The 21,822-nt window shown below is 40.4% G+C and overlaps 1 protein-coding gene across 2 annotated transcripts in view; it reads right to left on the minus strand.

The window, feature by feature from the left end:
* Positions 1–9,433: 9,433 nt before the first annotated feature.
* SMC1A (structural maintenance of chromosomes 1A) overlaps positions 9,434–21,822 on the minus strand; it is a 53,220-nt gene continuing 40,831 nt past the window's right edge. The window contains exon 25 of one of the 2 annotated variants that reach the window (XM_037010379.2): positions 9,434–9,682. In XM_037010379.2, coding sequence (XP_036866274.1) covers positions 9,464–9,682 — 219 coding nt within the window. In that variant the 3' untranslated portion in view covers positions 9,434–9,463. Of the gene's footprint in view, positions 9,683–15,471; positions 21,779–21,822 lie in introns of those variants that run through there. The other variant, XM_017677493.3, reaches the window with a different exon arrangement.

Genomic DNA, 21,822 nt, shown 5'->3' on the forward strand with positions numbered 1-21,822 from the left:
GATTAAACAATTTCCAGATAAGCAAAAGCTGAGAGAGTTTACCTCCCACAAACCATCTCTACAGTCTACTTTGGAGGGACTGCTATAGATGGAAGTGTTCCTAAGGTTGAATAGCTGTCAACCAGAGGTAATAAAACCACAGTAAAGAAAGTAGAATAGCTAATTACAAAGCAAATTCAAAATTAAATTAACTATCCTCAAAGTCAATCAAGGGATAGACAAAAAGTACAGAATTTGATACCTAATATATAAAGAATGAAGGAGGAAGAAAAAGGAGGAGAAATAGAAAAGAACCTTTAGATTGTGTTTGTAACAGCATACTAAGTGAGTTAAGTTAGACTCTTAGATAGTAAGGAAAGTAACCTGGAAACTTTGGTCACCATGAATCTAAAGCCTGCAATGGCAATAAGTACTTACCTATCGATAATCACCCTAAATGTAAATGGACTGAATGTATCAATCAAAAGATATAGAGTCACTGAATGGATAAAAAAACAAGACCCATCTATATGCTGCTTAAAAGAGACTCACCTTAAACCCAAAGACATGCACAGACTAAAAGTCAAGGGATGGAAAACAATATTTCACGCAAACAATAGGGAGAAAAAAGCAGCTGTTGCAGTACTAGTATCAGAAAAAATAGACTTCAAAACAAAGAAAGTAACAAGAGATAAAGAAGGGTATTACATAATGATAAAAGGCTCAGTTCAACAAGAGGATATAACCATTATAAATACATATGCATCCAACACAGGACCACCAGCATATGCGAAACAAATACTAACAGAACTAAAGGAGGAAATAGAATACAATGCATTCATTTTACAAGACTTCAACACACCATTCATTCCAAAGGACAGATCCACAGGAAAGAAAATAAGTAAGGACACAGAGGCACTGAACAACACAATAGAACAGATGGACCTAATAGACATCTATAGAACTCTACACACAAAGCAAAAGGATACACATTCTTCTTAAGTGCACATGGAACATTCTCCAGAATAGACCACATACTAGGCCACAAAAAGAGCCTCAGTAAATTAAAAAACATTGAAATTCTACCAACCAACTTTTCAGACCACAAAGGTATAAAACTAGAAATAAATTGTACAAAGAAAGCAAAAAGGCTCACAAACACATGGAGGCTTAAGAACACGCTCCTAAATAGTCAATGGATCAACGACCAAATTAAAATGGAGATCCAGCAATATATGGAAAGAAATGACAACAACCACACAAAGCCCCAACTTCTGTGGGATGCAGCGAAAGCAATGGTAAGAGGAAAGTATATAGCAATCCAGGCATATTTAAAGAAGGAAGAACAAACCCAAATGAATAGTCTAACATCACAATTATCAAAATTGGAAAAAGAAGAACAAATGAGGCCTAAAGTCAGCAGAAGGAGGGACATAATAAAGATCAGAGAAGAAATAAATAAAATTGAAAGGAATAAAACAATAGAAAAAATCAATGAAACCAAGAGCTGGTTCTTCGAGAAAATAAACAAAATAGATAAGCCTCTAGCCAGACTTATTACGAGAAAAAGAGAGTCAACACACATCAACAGAATCAGAAACGAGAAAGGAAACATCACGACAGACCCCACAGAAATACAAAGAATTATTAGAGACTACTATGAAAACCTATATGCTACCAAGCTGGAAAACCTAGAAGAAATGGACAACTTCCTAGAAAAATACAACCTTCCAAGACTGACCAAGGAAGAAACACAAAATCTAAACAAACCAATTACCAGCAAAGAAATTGAAGCAGTAATCAAAAAACTACCCAAGAACAAAACCCCCGGGCCAGACGGATTTACCTCGGAATTTTATCAGATATACAGAGAAGATATAATTCCCATTCTCCTTAAAGTTTTCCAAAAAATAGAAGAGGAGGGAATACTCCCAAACTCATTCTATGAAGCCAATATCACCCTAATACCAAAACCAGGCAAAGACCTCACCAAAAAAGAAAATTACAGACCAATATCCCTGATGAACGTAGATGCAAAAATACTCAACAAAATATTAGCAACCCAAATTCAAAAATACATCAAAAGGATCATACACCATGACCAAGTGGGATTCATCCCAGGGATGTAAGGATGTACAACATTTGAAAATCCATCAACATCATCCACCACATCAACAAAAAGAAGGACAAAAAGCACATCATCTTCATAGATGCTGAAAAAGCATTCGACAAAATTCAACATCCATTCATGATAAAAACTCTCAACAAAATGGGTACAGAGGGCAGGTACCTCAACATAATAAAGGCCATGTATGATAGACCCACAGCCAACATCATACTGAACAGTGAAAAGCTGAAAACTTTTCCTCTGAGATCGGGAACAAGACAGTGATGCCCACTCTCCCCACTGATATTCAACATAGTACTGGAGGTCCTAGCCACGGAAATTAGACAAAACAAAGAAATACAAGGAATCCAAATTGGTAAATGAATGGCCCCCACACGTAAGATGGCGAAATTCCGGCTTCTCTTCCGGGTCCTCGGTTCCCGATGGTGCCACCAGCACCTAGCCAATAGCCACCAGCCTTGTAGAAGTAACACCACAATCACCCCATGACCCTTCCTATATAACCCAGCACCTTTCCTAATAAAGCGGATTTCTCTGGTGAATTGCTGCTGTGTGTCACTCCTTCCTTTCAGTAAAGAAGAAGTCAAACTGTCACTATTTGCAGATGAGATGATATTGTACATAAAAAACCCTAAAGACTCCACTCTAAAACTACTAGAACTGATATCAGAATACAGCAAAGTTGCAGGATACAAAATTAACACACAGAATTCTGTGGCTTTCCTATACACTAACAATGAACTAATATAAAGAGAAATCAGGAAAAACAATTCCATTCACAATTGCATCAAAAAGAATAAAATACTTAGTAATAAACCTTACCAAGAAGTGAAAGACCAATACCCTGAAAACTATAAGACACTCTTAAGAGAAATTAAAGAGGACACTCATCCCATGCTCTTGGCTAGGAAGAATTAATATCGTCAAATTGGCCATCCTGCCCAAAGTAATATACAGATTTGATGCAATCCCTATCAAATTACCAACATTATTCAACAAACTGGAAAAAATAGTTCAAAAATTCATATGGAAACACTAAAGACCCCGAATAGCCAAAGCAATACTGAGAAGGAAGAATAAAGTTTGGGGGATCTCATTCCCCAACTTCAAGCTCTACTACAAAGCCAAAGTAATCAAGACACTTTGGTCCTGGCACAAGAACAGAGCCACAGAGCCATGGAACAGAATAGAGACCCCAGATATTAACCCAAACATTTATCGTCAATTAGTATATGATAAAGGAGCCATGGACATACAATGGGGAAATGACAGTCTCTTCAACAGATGGTGCTGGCAAAACTGGACAGCTACATGTAAGAGAATGAAACTGGATCACTGTCTAACCCCATACACAAAAGTAAATTCTAAATGGATCAAAGACCTGAATGTAAGTCATGAAACCATAAAACTCTTAGAAAAAAACAGAGGCAAAAATCTCTTGGACATAAACATGAGTGACTTCTCATGAACATATCTCCCTGGGAAAGGGAAACAAAAGCAAAAATGAACAAGTGGGACTATATCAAGCTGAAAAGCTTCTGTACAGCAAAGGACACCATCAATAGAACAAAAAGGTACCCTACAGTATGGGAGAATATATTCACAAATGACAGATCCGATAAAGGGTTGACATCCAAAATATATAAAGAGCTCACGCACCTCAACAAAAAGCAAATCATCCAATTAAAAAATGGGCAGAGGAGCTGAACAGACAGTTCTCCAAAGAAGAAATTCAGATGGCCAACAGACAGATGAAAAGATGCTCCACATTGCTTGTCATCAGAGAAATGCAAATTAAAACCACAATGAGGTATCACCTCGCACCACTAAGGATCACCACCATCCAAAAGACAAGCAACAACAAATGTTGGCAAGGTTGTGGAGAAAGGGGAACCCTCCTACATTGCTGGTAGGAATGCAAATTAGTTCAACCATTGTGGAAAGCAGTATGGAGGTTCCTCAAAAAGCTCAAAATAGAAATACCATTTGACCCAGGAATTGCACTCCTAGGAATTTACCCTAAGAATGCAGCACTCCAGTTTGAAAAAGACAGGTGCACCCCTATGTTTATCGTAGCACTATTTCCAATAGCCAAGAAATGGAAGCAACCTAAATGTCCATCAGTAGATGAATGGATAAAGAAGATGTGGTACATATACACAATGGAATATTACTCAGCCATAAGAAAAAAACAGATCCTACCATTTGCAGCAACATGAATGGAGCTAGAGGGTATTATGCTCAGTGAAATAAGCCAGGCGGAGAAAGACAAGGATCAAAAGATTTCTCTCATATGTGGAGTATAAGAACAAAGAAAAACTGAAGGAACAAAATTGCAGCAGAATCACAGAACCCAAGAATGGACTAACGTTTACCAAAGGGAAAGGGACTGGGCAGGAGGCGTGGGAAGGGAGGGATAAGGGCGAGGAGAAAGAAAGGGGGCCTTACGATTAGCATGTATTATGTTGGGGGGGGCATAGGGAGGGATGTGCAACACAGAGAAGACAAGTAGTGAGTCTGCAGCATCTTGCTACGCTGATGGACAGTGACTGTGGTGGGGTTTTTGGGGGGAACTTGGTGAAGGGGGGAGTCTAGTAACCGTAATGTTCTTCATGTGATTGTAGATTAATGATAATAAAATGAAAAAAAAAAAGGTATTCTGACGGTGGGAGTGATACATAGAGGCCCCAACAGGGGGAGAATTGAAATTATGTGTTGGAATAGTTGTTTCCCTCACCACCCCCTTCCCTTCCCAATGTTTATGGGTAAAAGTAAAAAGAGTCAAGCATCTACACTCAAGGAAAATACAGAGGGTTCCCCAAATAAATTTTAAAAAGTCACCACATTCTGGACTTGGAGTTTGTCCAGCAGAATGTGCAGGTCCCCACCCAGTCATCTTAAAGGGAAGTGTAGCAATGGAGTAACAAACTCTGGCTCACTACACAGCACCCAACCAATCACCTTTTTATTGCTTTTTTTCCCTCAAGTCAGTGAGCTGACAAGTTCAAACATCTGTGGATAATATGCTAATAGGTTTACGAACAGACTGATGAGCAAATGGAAAAAACTAAGGCTGGGCATGTTTCAAGTGAAAAAACAAACTAAGCAATTATTAAGTTCAGGAACTCACAAAATATCCAGGTAATTAAAGTACATTCCTAGCTCTGTAGCAACTACTGATTTAGTAGGAATTGGGATATAAACATACTGGAAGAGTGAAGGGAGGGAAAATAGGGATGTATGTTTCCTGGGGGATAAAATCCTCTTCTACCATGAGATGACAAGAAATAATATCTCAAATTAGTAAGTTGAGAAATAGTAGTATAAGTATATTACATAGTTACATATAAAAGTCCTTGCAGCTACAAGTAACAAAAAACTCAATGGACAGTGACTTAAACACATATGGCATTATTTATTTTTCCAGGAAGTTAATACAGTAATATATTATATTACTATATACATAGTAATATATTACTAACAGAAGTGTGACATGGGTTCAGCTGCCCAGTGACACCACCAAGGAGCCAAGTTCTTTCTTTTTCTTCCTTAACTTGTTGAGTCTTCATCCTCATGCTCATGCCCTTACAGGTACATTCCTGTCACAGCTCCAGGCGGTATAACTATATCCAAGGCAGTAAGAAGAAGGAAGGGGACAGTGTCATCTATGTGTGTTTCAGAATGACAAAGGCCCCAGCAAACATCTCATGGCCATAACTGGGCACATAGGCATCTCTAGCTGCAAGGGAGGCTAAGAACATACTCTTCAGCCTCTGAGTGGGAGATGCTGAGGGAGGAGAGGGTTGGGAGTGGCAAATACCACAAGAAACAGCCAGGAACTGCTAAAATAGTAGTTGCCTCTAGGGAGCAGGACTTGCAGTAGTGGTGGGACAGTATATTGCTGGGTTTTATAATGAGCTCTTTAGCACTGTTTTATTTTTTTAAGTATGTGCAAGTATTACTTTGATGAAAAATTAAAATCCAGAAGTGTTATGGTTTCTATGAAGGAAAAACATTTCAAAAATAAAAGCTGGTAGCAGCTTTTTGTCTCTGGAAGAAAGGACATCAATTCACTTCAGAGCAAATTTAACAGAATAGGCCCTTTACTTAGACTAAGGTATCCTAGGGATCCACCCACTGAAATTAGAGAAAACTGTGCTATCATTATTAACCAGAATGTGCCTGATGGAAACCAGTACAGCACTGTGTAGCAGCTACATGGGTTTACTGTGCAATTTCCTGTCTATCATTTATTAGCTATATAACCTCGGGCAAGTGATAACTGGGAGCCTCTTTTTTTATGAAATGCAGGTAATTCAAGTGCCTGATACAGTGAATAAGCACTCACCGAATGTTACCCACTCTGATTAAAATGTTAAATGTTCTGGGTAGTGACATAATTTGGGTATCCTTGAACAGTATTATGCTCCCAATGAGTTCATTTTTTTTATCCTAAACATAGGTTTGAGCTGAGCTGCCCCTGAAAATTATTATCTGGTCTTGAGAAATATGTGTGCATATTTTTGCCCAGGCCTTTGATCTCAGCAGGTACTCAGTTTGGACCACATCAAGAGATAAGCAGGCTTGGTTTGCTGCTGACTTCTGTTGGAGTAAAGATTGTAAAAAGGAACTAGACTGGATTATTGTTTTTGCTACATATATTGTTATTTAACATTGAAAACAATCCACTCTGTGAAATATGGTGCTGACTACTGTGACTGCCTCATGTGGGCCATGGAGACCAGGTCAGCACTGTGGGAAGCAAGTGAGAATGTCTCAGGGAGAAAATGGATTTGTGGGGTACTATGCTGGCCTTGGAGTGGGGAACAGAATGATGACCTTCTCTCTCTGTCAAGGTGAGAGCTGCAGATCAGCACTCAAAGTAGGGAGTGTGTGACCAAAACCCATCTAGTTGGTAGATGATCATCTTGCCCCCAGCCCCCTACAAACACACACAGATGGTATCAGACTAGAGGGCTAAGGAGGGGAGTAATATCTGGTATCTATTTACAATTTTACATTCTGGCTTGTTAATTATCACCTGTTGTCCCCAACACTCCAGTAAAATTCTATTAAGCACACACACAGAGAAGATATGCATCCATTTTTAGAAATGGATGCTTTGAAGAAGGCACCTTTGGAGATGAAGAGAGTGCTTAGAAATTAAAAATGGCTGCCAAAATAAAAATGTTCAATAGAAGAGAAAGTCAAGAAAATGTCCCAGAATGCAGAATTAAAAAACAAAGACATGAAAAATATGAGAGAAAATAAAAAGACAAAGACAATCTTCCAGGCAATCCAAATCTAACAAGTAAGAGGTCTAAAGAAAACAGAGAAAATAAAGGACAGAAAATCAACAAAGAAATAAAACAGTAATTTCTCAGAAGAGGGATGTGAGTCTTCAGAATGAAAAGGCCCATTCACCAGGTGACCAGAAAAACAGATGGGGAAAAAACAGTTCTGGGATCATCATTGTGATATTTCCTAAGTACGAAGGGAAAAAATGTAAGGTTCCAAAGGTAGGGAAAAGACGTAGCCACCAAAGGGATGAGAATAATATTAGCACCTGACTTTAAATCAACAATATTCCATGCTAAAAAGCAATACAGTCAAATTTCAGAGGAAAAAATATTTTTAACATGGAATTCTAAAGACTATCATTCAAATATGAAGGTAAAATACCGCTACATTTTCAGACATGCAAATACGTCAAAATTTACCTTTCTTAAGAAATTACTTCAGGATGTCCTCCAACAAAATGCATCAGATATCAGTCAGGATCCTTGGATGCAAATAACTGGAAACTGACTCTAGTTAACTTAAGCAGAAGAGAGATTTATTGCAAGGTTATCAAGCAGCTCACAACAGTGTGGAGAATCAGGCAGAAGCCACAGCTAAGGCCACACTGTGGGAGCATGTAGATTAGAATGCTGCTACTGGTACTGCTATCCCTGCTACTATGACTCCTGGATGTCACCCTGCCATCACATATCACTGCACATGAACTCTAGCCAACCTCCTTTCTGTTTCTATTTATTTGTGGTCAACTTCAGGACTGTGTCACTCATGCTCTTCAATCCATGGCACATTTTTTTTCCCTCAGTCCATTCAAGTCCCTTTTATTTCATTTCATTACTCTTTTCCCCATAAGTCCCATCCCCGCTCCCATTCTCCTGCTCACCTTAGTTACTTTAGTTATGCCGTGTATGTACACTTCCAATCCAGCTTCCATGTTTAGATAAATGTATATCCATGAAAATATGTTGTTTTACAATTATGTAATGGTATTATGCTGTAAATCTCTCTTACCTTTTTCACTCAACACTATGTTTTGGAGACATACCTATGCAGCAACATGTAAATTTAGCTTATTTCTTTATATTTTTTGTTTTCATCCTATGAATATACCAGTTTGCCTATTTAGTCCCATGGTGATGGATAGCTGGGTTGCTTCCAATTCTTAACAACCACAAACAGTGCTAGAACAAACCACCTCAACCATATTTCCTTAAAGACCTGTGTGAGAACTTCTCTGGAATATACACCCAGGCACACAATTGCTGGGTCATAGTCACATAATTTCAGGAGGTACTGCCAAATTACTCTCTGGACTAGCTGAACCAATTTACACTCCCACCCATGGTTTTCCTTCCCTTCAGATCCTCGTCAGCACTTAATAATATCTGACTTGCTGTATGTTACCAGTCTTGTAGTGACTTCTGTTATTTTAATTTTTCATTTCTCTAAGTATTAGCAGAGTTGAAAGTCTCTTAATATATTCAAGGTTCCCCTTCTGTTACTTACTCTTCATATCCCTTGCACATTTTCCTGTTGGGTTTACTATCTTTTTTCTAGTTATTAATCTTTCATCAATTTTGCATGTTGCAAATACATTCTCCTAATCTATCATTCATCTGTTAATTTTGTATATTCCTATCTCCTCTGTGTTACGGACTCTGGATTCAAAGCCATGACCAGAGTATCCAGCCCTTGCTGCCTGCTGGGAAAGGAAAGGAAGTTTCTGACCACCTTCAGTTTCCATAGTAGGAAGTGGGGTCCTGCCTCCCTCCCACCAAGATTCAAATGATGGGGAGTCCCCCCAAACAGCATGGGGATTTCAATGCTAGGCAGACACTACAGTTCACTCCTTTGGTTGTCCAGCATCCACATACACACTTTTCCCCATACTTACTCTAAAAAATGGTTCTACCTAATACAGTGCCTCATATAACCAAAAAATGCACGTGTTCCCTCTCTAAAGGAAGACAGCAAAAAGTATTAAGTTAGAATGATTTCAGGTACAAGTAAAACCCAACACAAATTGGCTTAAATAATAATTGCAATTTATTGGCTCACTTAACTTTGAACTCCATAGGCAGGGCAGACTTCAGGCATGGTATGATCAGGAATATGATTCCAGTTCTCTGTGATTCTCTTGACTCTGACTCCTCCACTTGTCAGCTCCATCCTCAGGTAGGCCTTCTGCATGTTCACAAGATGGCTAACAGCAGTGACCAGGCTACATGCTTCTTTGTTCATGTCCAAGGGAAGACAGGCCATCTCTTCCCTCAAAAACTGAACAAAAGTCCTAAACTTCAGTGTGATTGGGTCATCCTTGAACCAATCAACACTGCAGCAAGAGGGTGAGATTACTTAGATTGGTTTATACCAATAAAGGCCTATACCCAGAGCTTGTGACAGGGTCAGCCCCACTCAAATTGCAGTTGTTATACAATGGGGAAGGAGAGAAATGGGTGTTGGAGAATAACCATAAAGTCCACTACAACAGAGTAGACTAAGAAAGAGGAAGATATGGGGTCCAGGAAAGATTGGGTCCAACCCAGAAAAATAATGAAGGGACGTCCTGGATGAGTTGTGCCACAGGCCTACAGAGCAATCAGTCCAAAGTGGAGCAGGAAGATGGAGGGCTCCAGGAGGAAGTATCTGGGAAAAAAGGGGATTCAAATGATTTTATACTTTCCTTGAGAGTTTAGAACAACTTAAGGAGATAAAGGCAGACAATACAAAGAAAAAAGAAAGACAATTAGAAACTCCAGGAAAAAAACTGTGTAAGAAATGTAATCCTAGTACACTAACTGGAACTTTAAGGAACATTTACATAATCATAATAACATAAACACTTTATTGCCTTTAAACCTTCAGAATTACCTGTAAGCAAAGTATAGATGACTTACTTATGGTTATAAAACAGAATGTAAATGTTTTTAATCTTGTTGATATAAAAGTATAAATGACAGAAGTTGAGAGAGTGTAAGTCTATTATTTAAAGGTACAAAGGTAAGGAATGAAGGATATATAATTAATGGTATGGCTATATTGGGAACATGGGAGGAGGGCAGTTGTGTTTAAACAGCAGGAAGTCAATAGATAATCTCATAAAGTGATAAATAAGTTGATAAATAGAAAAATCCATATGTTATTTAGAGATATGAAAATAACTACCAGAAAAATTAAAAACAAAGTTGTAAGTAGATAGATTTCCAGGCCAAGATGGTAGACTTACCACATGTTTATCTCCACTCCCACCTGAGACCTTGCTAAAATGATAGTAAAGGAATTTTTAAAACGTATAAAAACACAATGATGAAGAGAATGGGAGAAGCTCCATCAGCAGAAGACAGATTTCAACACATTTTTGGAAGATAGGAAGTAAATGGAGGAATGGTGACTGATGAAGCATGGTGGAGGAAGCCATAGCCTGGAGTATGCATGAAGTTGATGCCACCGAGGAATGAGCTGATCTTTGCAGAAGCCTGGAGTGTCTTGGGTCTTAATAATGCCAGGTACGACATAAAGGGGGAGTGAGATGTGAGGCTGAAAACAGGGAGATTAACTGGAAAGCTGTATATCAAACCATTAACCCACCTACTTCTGTATAATACACAGTAGCCAAGTATCTACCCATTAGGCAAAAACCAGGATTCTTATTTTAGGAAACTGAACCACCTCAGAGAAAAGATGTTTGCATTCTGACATTCAGGGATGCAACATAGCAGTCAGTTCTCCTCCAAACATCCTAAAGGAAAGCCACCAGTCATCCAGCCCTGTCCCCCATATACAGAGCTTCCAGATTTTTATTGCTACATTCTTAAACATGAGTAAACAACCGTGGATTACTAGGCATTTGAGAAAAGACTGCAAATTTAAAGAGACCAAAATAAGCAAATGGGGAAAGACAACTCTCAAAGGAAATAGGTATTTCAAAAAGAAATATAAAAATACCTCTATTATTCTGAGAAAGTCAAGATAAGTGTGTCTAGTAATCAAGAACAGGATGCTATAAGAAAGGAAAAGAGAACATGAATGGATATTTGGAAATTTAAAATGTGACTGTCCAAACGAAAAGAAATGCAACAGAAGAATTGGAAGATGAAAGTTAAATCTCCCAGAAACTAAGTAAAAACAAGAGGAAGAGAGGGTGAGAGCTAGGAAGGGAGGGAAGAGGGAGGCAGGGAAGAGGAGGGGAGAAAATAGATAAAAACTATAAAAAATCAATTCAGAAGGTCTGCCACCCAACTTTAAGGAGTTCCAGGAGAAAACAGAAAACAGAAGAGAGGGATGTATCAAAGAAATAATATAAGAGAATTTCCCAGGGTTAAAGAACTTCAAAATGAAAGGACCTAACCAATGACCAGCACAATGAAAGACAAATTACCAAAACCAAACATATAATTATGAAATTTCAGAACAAGAAGACAATTAAAAAATATAACTAATGTGGAGGTGATGGAGTAGAAGTACTTTTTCCTATACCTCTCTTCAAGTACAGCTAAATCCTGGGATATTATATATAAACATTATATACATACACATTAACATAAACATAGCATAAACACTATTATATAAACATAAGAAGGCTCTAAGAGGTGGAAAGAAGGCAAAGCTGCTGAGCACCTCAGTAGCAGAGAAGCAACATGATGGTTGAGTTCTCTGGGTTTGCTTTCCATCTCACATATCCTAGACTTGGTGCTGAAGAAAGCAGCAATCAGATGATAACCACTATACTCAAGCCAAACACCAGAGAAATACTGTGGCCCCATCAGCAAAGGTTAAGTGGAGAGCCTAGCTTCCACTATCGCTGGCTGTAAAAAGTCACCCTTCCCACTGGGTTGTGGCAGAGAAGGTTGAGTGTAGAGCCAGAACCCCCATTCCTCCACCCAAGAGCCATCAGGAAACCCTCCCTCTGGGTGTCAACAGAGACTGGAGGGGGTCCTAGACTTCCATGCCTACCTGACAGTAATAAGGCAATATCCCTTCTTTCACTGTGGGAATAGTGTCTGAGGAGACAAGCTAGAACAGAGCATGTACATGAGATCCAGTCTCATAACACAATATCCAAAAAGCCTAGGTTTCAATAGAAAATCACTCATCATACCAAGAACCAATAAAATCTCAACTTGAATGAGGATTATAACACTGAGATGGCAGAGATGTTAAAAATTACCTGACAAGGATTTTACGGAGCCATCATAAAAATGCCTCAATGTACAATTAGGAACAAGCTTGAAACAAATGAAAAAAACAGAAACTGTAAGTAAAGAAATAAAAGATATAAAGAAGAACCAAATGGAAATTGTAGAACTGAAAAATGTAATAACCAAAACAAAAAGCTCAATGGATGGGCTAACAGCAAAACGGAGAGGACAGAGGAAAGAATCAGTGAACTTGAAGAAGACAGAACAATAGAAACTACCCAATCTGGAACAGAGAGAAAAAAAGACTGGAAAAAAAAAGTGAACAGAGCCTTAGGGACATGTGAGACCTAACATTCCTATCATTCATTAAGGTCCCAGAAAGAGAAGAAAAAGAGATGGGGAAAGTTACTTATAAAGCAATGAGACTCAGACTGATATCAGACTTTTCTTATCATCAAAATTGGATGCTAGAAGTGGAGTAATACCTTCAAAGTTCTGTAGGAAAGTGACATTGAACCTCAAACTTTATAGACAAGCCTAAGGATGGAATAAAGAGATATTTTTAGACATGCAAAGACTCAGGAAGTCTACCTCCTATACAACCTTTGAGGATGTACACCATCAAAACAATGGAAAAAATAAACAAAACCAAACCCCTGTGAACCAGTAAATAGTAGAAACAACCAAGGAAAGCAGTGCCAGGAAGTCCCAAAATGATAGCCATGCATCAGTTCTAGGGCACAAATCCAGATTTGAGAAAGGGGATGGAAGGTTCCAGGAAGGTCTCTTGGGGGAAAAAGTGAATTTGATGAAATACTTAATGTAATAAGAGATTTTGAAAAGAAAAAAGTAGAATATATGATAAAGTAAAATAGTGAAAGAGAAAAAAGAATTAGAAGATTCAGGAAAAAACAAAAAACTGTTACAAGGAAAAAACTATAAATAGGCTCTTCGATGAACAATAGTCATTTATATTAATAGTCTTATATTAATATACATGAATGTAATAGTGGTTTATTTTCTTGACTTTTAGAATTAAACTACCAAACTTTAGGTAAATCACACAGAAAAAACTTAATTATGTTTATGGAACAGAATTCAATATTATCAACTGACAGTATAAAAGAACAGATGACAGAAGTTGGGAGGTTGATGGTAAGGAAAGGGACAAAAGGAAAAGATACTCTCATCTCACAAAGTTTTGGTGAAGAAACATTGTCTGTAGTTCATAGAACCAGAAATAAAGGTCTTACTTAAATTCAGGAAGGCATCTAATAGAGAAACTAAATTCTATTAGAAGCAGGAAAGACAAGAGTTGAACCCTGTGTAAATGATCTAAGTTGACATCTGTCATACCAGGATACTAACAGTAACTGAAACTGATAAAAGACAAATGCCCACACAATATATTATTTAGGTATGCAGATAACAGAAGAAATAACTAAAACTGGATGCTAATAACTAAAGTGGGGGTGGGGATGTGTGGGGCATTAGACTCTTGCTTTTCATGTCTTTTTGCACTGATCTGAATTTGATTTGTTTTCTAAATAATGTGCATGCATTATTTCTATTTTAAAATGAACATGTACTTAAAGTTTTCTTAAAAACACAGAAAAAGCATACCCCTGCCCACCACTTACCCATCCCCAATTTCGTTTGTCCCTATAGACCTAACAGCAGCAGCAATTAAAAAAAACTTTGGGATACCTTGCAGTCCCCACTCCTCTCAATTAAATACAGCCATGCTGCAGTCAAAGTGAAATCTTTGTTAGCCCAAACTTGTTATATTTACACCTACCTGTCTTGCTTGTTTTCATGTCTCCCAGGCCTGGAAAGGCCTTACTATACTTATCTCCACCAGTTGTAATCCTCACTATTCTGCAAGGCTCAACTCAAATTCCTCCTCCTCCAAAAAGCCCTTAGTTCCTTTCCTTAGTCCCTTGGTAGAACTTTGTCCTCCCTCCTCAGGGACTTCTATCTTCATTCATGCCTCTAATTATGACACATTCTTTCTTCAAGGATATTATTTAGGTCAGTGTTTCACACCCCCAACCATCCTTCATACCAGCTACCAGGGTGATCCTCCTAAACTACCAACCTGACTCTGTCACTCCCCTGCTTCGAACCCTTCCACAGCTTCCCACTGCCCATAGGGTCAAAACTAAACTTGACTGCCTGGCTTCCAACACTCCTTCCACCACATGAGACAATGCCCACTCCCCTCAAAATCCATACGCTTTCACACTTGTACAACTTTGCTTAGGCTCCTAGGCTTGGAATGTTCTTTCCTCCTTTTCCACATGGTAAACACTAACATTTCCTTCAAGACTCAGTTCAAGAGCACCTTCTTTATAAAAAGCTTTCGTGAGTATTTCCTCCATTCCACCCCACCCCAGGAAGAACCATCCAATATTCCTGTATTTCCTCACTTTGCTTCATCTAGACTTCCATTATATTATGTCACATTTGTTGCACTGATCTGCTTACTTACCTGGACCCCCAATTAAACTGAATTCCCAGAGTTCAGAGTGTATCTTACCCAGAACTAGGACAGAATCTGACATGCAGCAGGAACTCAATGCAGGCTTGCTGACCAAATGGATGGAAAAGTGATGACTTGAGTGAATACAAGAAAGAACAAATGAGCAAATGAATGAGTAAATGCTTCTATTAATGCACATATAAGTTAATAAGTGAATGACTGAGTTACACATGAGTAAGTGAATAAATCAATGAGTGGATGAGTGAATGAAAAAAAAGCCAAATAAGTAAATGAATGAAAAGTCCCAGTGAGGGTATGACAGAAAACAGTGAATTCCCACCTGTCTTGGTTCAAATTCACCTTGAAGACCTACTGCCCCATTCCCCACCCATGTAAAGTGCACAGCAGTGTTAACCTCTCAGATTACAAGAACAGACACACTCAAGTTAGTGATGGAGATTTATTGAATCATTCACAGGGAAATAAGGAAGACAAAAACAGCTACACAGGCAGCCTCACAGAAGAACAGAAACTTGAAAATCGTTCATGATCCAAAGCAGCTCTAGAGCCTGGCTTATCTCGTCACCCCCTCAGCTGCAGGTATCTGTTGCTCCCTTCTCTAGTGCTCCCCAAAATGGTGACTCAACTTCTTTTTGGCTGTATTTATACTCCTCCTACTGCTACTGACTACCTCCTTTCAGCTCCTCTCCCATATAGCGCATGGCCTTCAGCACCTCACAGCTTCTGGGCCTCCTGGCTCTTGTAGTTTCCTGGCTTCTGAGGCATCAGTTCCAGTTACTCCAGGGCTTCTCTGTTGTGGCTTCTGCTTCCTTGTAATTCCTGCTGCCTTGCTACCACATGACTCCAGCTACCTTGTGGCTTACAGTCTTACCACTTCTACTGCCTCATGGATCTAGTCTATTCAAGCCTTCTGCTGCTTCATGGATCTCAAGATTCAGTCAGGGTAATGGTTTCTGTTCCTCCTGGCTCCTGCTACATTGGAGCTCCTATTGCTTCATGGCTTCAGTGTCCTCTTGGCCCACTGTTGTCTTGCTGCTTCACAGCTTCTGCTACCTTGTGACCCCATGTTCTCATGACACAAATGTCTCATGGCTTCTGTAGCCTTCTCCTTGCTTTTGCTGTTCAGTTTCTGGCACCCCTCATACACCACCACTTCTGCCTTGCTAAATCCTAATTAATTGTTCACTTTTTTTTTTGAGAGGGCATCTCTCATATTTATTGATCAAATGGTTGTTAACAACAATAAAATTCTGTATAGGGGACCCAATGCACAATCATTAATCTACCCCAAGCCTAATTCTCTAATTATTCACTTTTGAATGCCTCACATTCAGCATCCCTGAAAAATGATGTTTCATACATTTGCAATTTAATACAGGCCATTCCTATGAGGTGTAGTTCTTACATCAGTCCACCATTTAATAGGCCACAGGCCAGCCTAGAGATTGGCTCCCCTTGAGTCACACACTATCCCAACCTAACCATCTGTGGCCAGGAATGTGAGGTCACATGGTACAGAGCATGGCAACTCATGCTTAAGAAACCCCTTAGAAGGGACTGTGGGCATGGCAGGTTTGCTGAGGGTTTCCAGAAGGGGGCAGTGTAACTGGCAAGCTTCTTGTATGGCCTGTCCAGTACATGGACCTTCAAGGCCAACCTAAGTCCCACCTCCCTGGCCACCTTGGCCTGTCCTGATCTGCAATGGGAGAGATCACGGCTCTAGGGACGATGTGGAAAGGGAACTTAGGCTCCAGTTCTGGCTCTAACACTTACTATTAGTGGGATCTTGAGCAAGTTTGTACCCCTCCAAGGGCCTTAGGAGGGGGTTGAGTAAAACCTGGAAGTTCTTAGTTCTGACATCTGGATATCTCACTGTAAGTTACTGTGTAAGGGATGTGAGTCTTACCTGGGGAAGCCCTCAAAAACATCTCTTGAGGTAGGAAAGAGGGAGTCAGAGTCCTGGCCTGGAAGAGCCTCACTGCACACAGGAGGTGCTTAGCCAAGATTTATTGAACTGGATGAATGATTCAATGGCTAGGGTTAGGGGGAGACCACACAGCACACAGAAAATGTTTAACAATGTTGAGGGAGGAATTCCATTGCTGAGGAGGCTGGAAGATTTTGATTCAGATGGATGAGGAAGGAGAATGATGGGGACAGGGTAGAAATCTTGGCTATTAATGGGTATTCATTCTGTCACCTCACTTACCCTCCACATCCAATCAGTCACCAAGCCTGGTTCATCTTAACAGTTAACACTTTATCACCTCTAATCCATTCCCCCTTGCCCATAAATTGGACTCCTGGTATTTTCAATAGTTTCCTAAGTAATCTCCGTGTCTCCATTTGCTCACTCACAAATGCATTCATTCATTTAAAAACTATTTATTGGGTGCTTGTTTTTATTCAGGCACTGTGCTTTTTGCTGGGGATACCAGTAGTAAGACAACCCCATGCCTACCCTTGTGGTGCTTACAGACTAGTCAGAGAGGCAAAGCAAGCAAACATAGTACAGTGAGAGAAGCTGAGCAGCAGGGAACTACAAACTGGGGCATACAGCAGGAACATTTAACCCAATCCACTTCCACACTGGCTGGCCAGAAAGGGGTTTGTTAAATTCACATCTGACCCAGAGTCTCAGCTGCTTAAAACCATTGCATGGCTCCCCCACAGCCTTCAGGCTGCAGTTCCTAAATGTGGCTGCACCCCAAAGTCATTATAAGCAACAAGATCCTGAGGCCTCGCCCCAGCTACAGAAAAGGGACTTAGAGGTTGGGCCCTCAGAATGTCCCATGTGTTTCGCATGCACAGCCAGTTTGGGAACCACATTGTTCCATGAGACAAATTAAAACTGTTGCCAGATTCTTACTACCCTCTTCAAATCTGATTCCTGACTATGCCTCTAGCTTCGTTTCCTGCTGCTCTTCTCCACCTCACAAAACCTTATGCTTCAGTATTTCAGAGTTGCTTTGCTGTTTGCCCTCAGGTCTTTTGCATATGTGGGAAAGCCCTCAAAAACATCTCTTGAGGGAGGAAAGAGGGAATCAGAGTCTTGGCTTGGGAGAGCCTCACTGCACACAGGAGGTGCTTAGCCAAGATTTACTGAACTGGATGAATGAATTCTACTACCTGGAAATTCCTTCCACTTCCTCAACTGGCTAATTCCTACCAGTCTCTTAAGACTCAGCTCAGAAGTCACCTCCTAGACTAGAGGATGTGTTCCCTGAAGCCTAAGCTGGATGCCCCTTTCTCTGTGCTCCTGTTCAGAGCACTGATCACACTGTATGGTGAACGGCTGTTCTATGAATTGCCTCCCCAACTAGACAGTGAACTCCTCAAAGGCAGGGTAAAGGTTTCTGTCCCCAGCGTACAACACTGATTTTCAGAGTGAAGTACCCAATTAAACTAAGACACCATCATGGAGTACTCTTCAATTCCCTAGACAAGGCAACTGGGTCCGCAGTACAAGGGAGTCAACCTAGTGTCCAATAAGCCCTAGGAATTCTACTCAGATCAGCTTCTTAGAAACACACCATGGTGTCTGCTCTCCTCTGAGCACAGCCTTCACTGAGTACATGCTGCCTTGTGATGATACCAGGCAGTGTGGCACAGTGGGAAAGCACACAGCCAGCACACAGGAGATTCAAGTTGAAGTCTAGGTTCTCCCACTATCTCAAGTCAAGTCGCCTCTCTGATCCTCAGGACTTAAGTCTTTTGTAGTGCTCCTATTCCTGTATGCTAGGCCTTAGCCCAAGGCATCTCATGTAATTCTTTCTACCCTGTGAGGTAGGGATTATTATCCAGATGATTACCCACACCTATTGAATTAGATTTCCAGGGGTGGGACCAGAGCAAGGAGTTCCGCATTCTTTGGATGTAGGGGTGCAGCAGGGAACTGCTGCTTTTCATTACATTACAAGCCCTTCTGTACTACCTTATTTTGTAACCAGTATATATATATTGCTTTGATTTTTAAAAAGGAAACATAAAAAACTTTACAAGTGATTATGGTACACAGCCACAGTTGATAACCACTCCCAAAGTGCAGAAAGCACAAGATTGAATCGGAGGATCTGGGCTTAAATCCTGTAATCTGGTAGCAGGGTCATTTAACCTTCTCGGGCCTTAGCTTCCTCATCTATGAAGTGGGAAATCACTACTTCAAAGAGCCTGTGATGATCTCCTGCCAGCCAAATTCCTTCAACCATATTTCATTTCACCTTTCCTGCACTACTGCAAGGTGGGTGCATTATTATCTTCTTTCCTGTGTGAGGAAGCAGAGGCTCAGGGAGGTGAAGTAATAGGCTCCAGTTTCTAAAGCTAAGATTTGAATCAAGGTGACTCCCAAAGTGTGCTCTTCCAGATATGCCAGCATTTTCCAAACTAAAGCACATGTACCACTGGTGGTAAGTGATTTCTTTGGTTGGACACAAATTTATTATTTGACTGTTATGTCTTTTAGTCTGTATTAGAAAAATACATAATTAGCACATCAAACCTGTGCTTTCATGGATGTCACTACTTAGGAGGAAACAAGTAGGTAATGACATTAGACCTAAGACAACCTCAAGAACAATATTGAGTATATAGTACAGGAGGGCAATTTGGAAGTGTCTATTTAAAACAAAAATATAAATAGCCTATGATTCTGCAATTCAACTTCTAGGAAGTAACCCTAGGTAAGCTCATACACACACACTCACACAATGCTCCTGTGTAGTATCTTGTAATAGCAAAAACAGAAAATAGTCCTATGGTCTGTCACAAGAGAAATGGGTAAGATGTGGTAGTCATATGATGGCACTCTATACAGCAATTACAGAGTGAACTGAATCTACATATTGCAACATGCGTAGATCTCATTGTTAAGCATAGAAAGCAAATTGTAGCATGATTCAATATACCATTTGCATTAAATACACCATATTTTCAATGATTTCACAGATGTAAGTCTTAAAGTCTAGACGGATAATACAACAACAGCAGTTAGCAGGGAGAGAGGAATGGTAGTCAAATGAGGCTAACTTTACCTATAACAATCTAGTTTCTTAGAAAGAGAATGGACTCGTGCATTACTTGGGTAATTATAACTGATTTAACATTTTTTTAAGGTAGGAGAGCCAGGGAGGCTTTTATTGAGAGATACAGTGAGGACAGACAGAGCTCCCCGCTCACGCCAGGAGGGGACAAGAGAGCCCTGATTTAAAAAACAAAAATGGAATACACAGATCAGGACGGGGTGATGGTCTGACAGTGTATGTGAATGAGCAAAGGCTGACCTCATGGCAACAGGCTGTGCTGCCTCTGCACGGTCCCTGCAGCTAACACGGTTTGTTCCCAAAAAGAACATCACACGCATTTGGCAGGGATGTGGCCCAGGCTACCTCTCCCCTACTTCCTCATGACCCAAGCTGGGGCTCAGGCACATGGTTACCATACATGGTTGAAGCTAAAGGTTTCCTTAGGCCCTCTGCTTACCAGGCAAATTCCATCAGTGCCCTGGAAATTTCCTAATAGCCAGGGCATTCAGCATCTCCCAGATTTGGAGGTTCCTTCTGTCCCTAACAACTGGGATCAGAAGCCTTCAGGGATCCAGGCTTGAGAAGGGTTGTATTCTGAGGGGTCGCTACCTAGTGGGCTCCAAGAGGGGATAAGGCCTCCAGTGAGGAGCCTGACATCATTAAATCCTATGAGGTAGGTTTATATTGTTAGCCCTATTTTACAGATGAGGAAACTGAGGCACAGAAAGGTCAAATGACTTGCCCAATGTCAAACTAGTAAGTGATTACAAAAAAGGAGGGGGTGGGGACTAGATTCCACAATTGTCTGTTCCCAGGGCCCAGGCTCTGCTCCTAGTGCCTGACCAAATCCTACCCATCTGTCAAGGTCCAGCTCAAACATCACCTTCTCCAGGAAGCCTGGGAGGTGATCGTCGTCTTCTCAAATTCAAAGCATCTATAATGTAATTCAACTAACCACATGAACTCATAAAACCACTCCATCTCCTTAGCAGGAAGATAGAGATCATGTCTGATTCATCTCTGTATTTCTACTATAGAGCCTGACAAATAGAGGGTGCTCAGCATATATTTGATTAATACACAAATGAAAACACAAGAGTGAATGAGGGTGGCTTCATGAGAATGCCTGACCCCTATGAGGTCCTGAATACCTTAACCCAGCTCTGGGATGCTGTCATACAAGTTCTCTTGGGATCAAATTCAGCCTAGTGTCCTGCTAAAATGGGTCTCCAATAAGTTTATTTTGCAAACACACGCACATGCAGACACAGACACACACACACACACACATGCACGCACGCCAAAATGCAAGGGGGCCCAAGGGACCTATGATTATGGGTGATGGGGAGAGGAGGGAAGGGGAGAAGGGGAAAGACAGATGGCCCTGTTAAGCTCAATTCAGCTCAGCACCTCCTTCCAAAGGCCAGGATGCTCCCTGTAGCTCAGGAATTTTTGCTCCAGACCTAACATCACCTCTGTTCCTCTTCATGCTTGATAGCGGTGCCTAATTCCTATGACTATATCATAAACAGGGACAGGAGGTAGGGGAAGGTTGGAAGCCAAATATTCAGAGACTGGGAGAGGGGCAGCTTAGGGATCCAGACAGGGCAGGAGGGTAGAACTACTGCTACTGCTCATTAGGGTTAGGGTTGGCATCTGGGTACTTGGTGAGGTCGAAGGTCAGGACTTTGCTGATCACACAGTCCCCTTGCTAAAGGAGGAGGGAGAAAAAGAAAAATGAAATTGTAAGGAGAG

The sequence above is a fragment of the Manis javanica genome, chromosome X (genome assembly GCF_040802235.1).
Source record: "Manis javanica isolate MJ-LG chromosome X, MJ_LKY, whole genome shotgun sequence".
Taxonomy (NCBI): Eukaryota; Metazoa; Chordata; class Mammalia; order Pholidota; family Manidae; genus Manis; species Manis javanica.